At 40.1% G+C, this 4,995-nt stretch overlaps 1 protein-coding gene across 1 annotated transcript; it reads left to right on the forward strand.

Moving 5' to 3' along the window:
- Nucleotides 1–573: 573 nt before the first annotated feature.
- Nucleotides 574–3,842, forward strand: pcdh20 (protocadherin 20). Its single transcript, XM_008404415.3, has 2 exons — nt 574–729; nt 1,122–3,842. Exons 1-2 carry the CDS (start codon nt 688–690, stop codon nt 3,741–3,743), a joined length of 2,664 nt encoding a protein of 887 aa, XP_008402637.2. The 5' UTR covers nt 574–687; the 3' UTR covers nt 3,744–3,842.
- The last annotated feature ends 1,153 nt before the right edge of the window (nt 3,843–4,995 follow it).

The following is a 4,995-nucleotide window of genomic DNA, read 5'->3' on the forward strand; positions in this document are numbered from 1 at the left end:
CTCCTCTCTGCTGGCTTTGTGATAATGTCCTTCTTTTTGTTTTTCTTGCAGGCATACAGTATGCCACAAATAATGCCACATGTAAATTACTTTTAATCATTGTAACATACCTTAAATATGCTCCCCTTATCCCCCTTTTATTGTGCATATATAAAAAATAAATATCATAGTTGTCAGAGGTTGTTTTTAGAATATCAAATATTTCTCTTGGTATCTTGGACACATCATTTTTCTAACTATGATATTTTTAACTACTGCTGGATTTACAATAATCTCTTGGCTCTTGATATTTCCCATCTTGCCCAGTCAGTCGTGCCATCATAAGCCCTGCTGATAATCATATGCTTACACTCTGACTTAGGAATGCCAGGTATGCAACCCCTTATGAAAATAACGCTGCTTGTGAAAAGTACAGCTCTGCGTCAGTGCTCTTTGACAAGACGTACAAAAGAGGAATCTGTCAAGTCAAGATTTCCCACTGACTATCACCTCTCATTGGTCAGTACAAGGAACTAATTTGCATGTGGTGGGAGTGTCCTGAGCCAGCACTGAGATGAATGACTTGTTCAAGTCAGAGAGAAATAAGGCATAGCACTCGGCAGAGGTCTGCTCAGCTCAAAATGCCTGAGTTACTTAAGCTGCTACTCTTCCTGCTGTAAGTGGAAAGTGCTGGACTAGGACATAAACATGTTCAGGAGCAGGTACTCCAGCAAAAGAGACAGCATATGGGTAAGTTTTCAGGTATTTTTTATTTTTTTAATCACTGCAACCCAACAAAAACCTGTTTTGTTGTGATAGTAACTTTTTGTACCATCAACATGGATATATAAGGTTTTTTCTATTGTTATTCATTTTTACAATGGGAACTTCTTTAATATAAAATAAACTCTTTGTAACAAATGTCATTTTAAGCCATGGCTTAGATTTATTTTTTCTTAACTGGTGCCTGTAGTGATGCTTGTAATTATTAGATCACTCATATTTCACAACATAAAGCAAGAATAGAATTTCATACAAGAACTGCACACAAGAAATGCTCAGTTTCACCAAAATCATAGTTTTCTGATACTTTGTTGTTCTTTTAATCAACCTGGAATATATTTTATTTTCTTGTATTACAGGGTTTCTGCATCCTTATGTTGTACACCAACCCCCTCTCCTGTCTGGCAAATTTCAGTCAAGCAAAAGAGCTCATCTATAAGATAAAGGAGGGATTACCCAAGGGGACTTTCATCGGAGCTATTGGAGTGGACTTACGTTTGGATTTCACAGTTGAGCCCCCCTTTTTATTCAGTCTCACTCAAAAGAAGGTCAGTGAGCAGTATGTGAACATAAATAATACTACTGGGGAGCTTTACACATCCGCTGCTGAGATTGACAGGGAGACCCTCTGTCCTTACAGCTCAGAGGAGCAGGGATGTTTCCTTTCACTGGACGTGTTTGTGTTGCCTCAGCAGTACTTTCAGCTTGTCAAAGTAAAGCTTTTAATTGAAGACGTGAACGACAACAGGCCGAAGTTCCCCACAGATGAAATCCGCATGTCTGTCCCAGAAAACACACCAATAAATGGCCGTTTTGCGGTGGAACAGTCTGCTATTGACCCGGACCTGGGGATTTATGGAGTGCAGACCTACTGGCTGGTTAACGACTTTGGTGTGTTCACTCTGGATGTAGAGGAGAATGATGGAGGTGAGCTGACACCGTTCCTCATTGTGACAGACTTTTTAGACAGAGAGACGCAAGCTGAATATGTTACAGATATCATTGCAGAAGATGGAGGGACCCCTCCTCTTCTTGGAGCAGCAACTTTAAAAATCGCCATCACAGACGTAAATGACAACTGCCCTAAATTTACAGAGTCACACATTAATGTCACTCTGCACGGGAATACCAGCAAAGGGGCACAGTTGGCACGTTTGCATGCTTTTGACCCTGACCTTGGTGCTAATGCACAGATCAGCTATGCTTACAGTGAACGTGTGCCAAGGGACACCAGGAGCTTGTTCCATTTGGACAAAATTACTGGCGGGATCAAGCTAGCCAGGAAACTAGACTTTGTCACAACCACATTTTACAAACTAACTGTTCTGGCCAATGGACCTGGCTGCATCCCTGCCGTTGCAATTGTAACCGTGTATATCATCAAAGTGGTTGCAGGACCCCCTGCTGTCATACCTAGATATATCGCGCCTGAAAAGGATGGAGTGGTGACATTAAAGGAGTCTGAGCCAGCTTTTTCTCCAATAGCATTTTTTACTATCAAAAACATGGACAAAAGCCAAAGGGTGGACTGTTATTTGGAAGGGTTTGGTCCCTTCAGGCTTGTCCCATACCAGCAGTTAGAAAATGAGTATTTACTAGAAACAACAGAGACCTTGGACTATGAGAGGACTCAGGAATATGAGCTAATTCTGGTTGCTAACAATACCCAAGGTCTAATCATAAAGACTTTCCTAAAGGTGCAGGTTTTGGATGAGAACGACAATGCACCAGTGTTTCAACAGTCTTTGGTGGAAATATCAATTGAGGAAAATAATTCACCAAACACATTCCTAACTCAGCTCCAAGCCTCAGACCCAGACAGTGAAAGTCGAGGGGAGGTAATCTACATCCTGGGTGGGGATACTCCTGGGATTTTTGTTGTGGATCGTCTGACGGGGGTTTTGACTGTTGCGACATCGCTTGACAGAGAGGAAAAAGAAAAATATCGGTTCATAGTTAGAGCAGTAGATCAGGGGACGCCTAGGAGGGAGTCAATTGCTACGGTGGTGGTGACTGTGCTGGACCGCAATGACAACAGTCCACGTTTCATTAACAAGGATTTTACCTTCTTTGTGCCAGAGAACTTTCCTGGATATGGGGAAATTGGTGTCCTCTCTGTGACGGATCCTGATGCTGGTAAGAATGGGTGGATAGCCCTGTCCATCCTTAATGGCAGTGACATTTTTATGATAGACACTGGCCGAGGTGCACTGAGGGCCAAGACATCCCTAGACCGTGAGCAGCAAGGAACGTACCAGCTGTGGATTGAGGCCGCTGACGGTGGGGTGCCAGCGCTTTCCTCTGTTACTATGGTGACTGTTCTCTTGTTGGATGTGAATGACAACCCGCCAGTTGTTCTTTTCCCTCAGTCCAACCAGTCCTACATGCTGGTGCTACCTGATACGACACCTGGAACATCAATAGCAGAAGTGTACGCAGTGGACAAAGACACAGGGATGAATGCTGTGATTGCCTACAGTATCATTAAAAGGAAAGGGGGTGAGCCAGGGTCATTTGCCATCGACCCAGAAACGGGGAACATAACATTAAAGAGAGAGCTCAGCAACAGGGGGCTTTACAGCCTTCTAGTGAAAGTTAGTGATCACGGTCAACCTGAACCGCTTTACTCAACGGTCATGGTTAACTTCTTTGTCAATGAAACGGTGAGTAATGAGAGTTACATCCAAAGTCTGCTGACCAGGGACGATGACATAGAAATTGAAGAGAAGCCCTGGTACATCAGTCAGATGACAGATGGGCCAGAGAGGTATGAGCTGTTCCCCTGTCGGCCCATCCTCATCAGTCTTTCAGTGGCGTGTCTCGGGTTGTTTTCCCTGGTTCTCATATTGATATCATTTATATGCTGCAAGAGATTCAAAAAGATAAGGAAGAAGAGATCAGAAGTGGAAGTACCTTTAAAATTGAAAAATGGCTCGACGAACTTTCTGAACAGAAAACTCAGGCAGATGTCAAACATCTGATCATCAGTTTTGTACATATCCAAAAACCACCACTGTTTACGTGAATGTTTACAAATATAACTGTAAGAAGTACAGCTCTTGCATAAAGCTGCTGTTTTTGCTTTGGTAATTTTAATGTTATTACTGCAATATACCCAAGAGGGGAAGAGCTAAGTTTAAAGTTCTATTTTGTCATCTCCTATACATTGTATTCTTGACTCTTTTCAATTAATTTAAATGTGACTCATTAGAAAATTATTGGCAAGAAAGTAATAATGGCATTACAGCAAAGCAACAAGAGCAGTTGATTAGATTACAGAGTTATTTTGTACATATTGTAAAAATTGTTTTACTATTTTATGTAACACTTTTGCACTGGTACAAATATAGAGACATTTCACCACAGAAGGTCCATTCTCTTGAATCAGTTCAAGAAAAAAAAAATATCCATTGAGGTTATCAGTGAAAGTTAGAAAAAAAAATATATATATATATATTTATTTTTTTTTCAAAAACTGTCCATGTATATTCACGAAGCGAAAATCAAGTTTCTAAAACTGAATGTTGTGGAACAGACCACTTGTATGCGGAAATTTTTAAAACCTACATACAGACCCCTGCCAAGCTTTATCAGAACAATCAGCCTCACTGTTTAGCTCTTGATCAGTTATTTTGGATTGGATTGAGTTTTGTCATACATGTTAAAAAGACCCCAGAAAAAAAAGCGTGCATGGGGTCCCGGTCGGTGTTTTGGTTTATTTTCTAATCTTGTCTGAGCACAGTGTGAGTAACAACACTAAGACTTCCACAAGTGAAAGGTACCTGAAGCCAGGGGTAGTCAAACATATTTAACATAAAATCCCTCCCAACACAGCTAAACATTTATCAAAGAAAATAAACTAAACCATTTTCCACTATGTTTTTTGTCATTTATGTGCTTGATGTTACACATGTCAATCTAGTTTAAAGAATCATGCCATTTTAATGTGTCTGTGAAATAAACTGCAAGTGTATGAAAGAGAAAATCTGATAAACTATTAAAGATATTTATTTTTTATAACATATTTGATATCATCCTATGTCTCATATGTCCCATATTTTTAAAACTGTTTTTCTGTGAAGTGCTTTATCCTATCAAGAAAGATTCAAGATACTTTATTTCACCTCCCTGTTTATTGACGTGTTGTTTAATACAGCAACTCACAGATTCACGTTTACATTTGTTCTTGTTAGCTTGTTATTTAAATATTAATACTATATAAACAAACACACA

The sequence above is a fragment of the Poecilia reticulata genome, chromosome 3 (genome assembly GCF_904066995.2).
Source record: "Poecilia reticulata chromosome 3, P_reticulata-male-v2, whole genome shotgun sequence".
Taxonomy (NCBI): domain Eukaryota; kingdom Metazoa; phylum Chordata; class Actinopteri; order Cyprinodontiformes; family Poeciliidae; genus Poecilia; species Poecilia reticulata.

Bases quoted from the DNA above. Each gene is read 5' to 3' on its own strand.
- pcdh20 (XM_008404415.3), top strand. From the start codon at position 688: ATGTTCAGGAGCAGGTACTCCAGCAAAAGAGACAGCATATGG. The intron at 730-1,121 runs GTAAGTTTTCAG...CTTGTATTACAG, and splicing joins GCAAAAGAGACAGCATATGG to GGTTTCTGCATCCTTATGTT.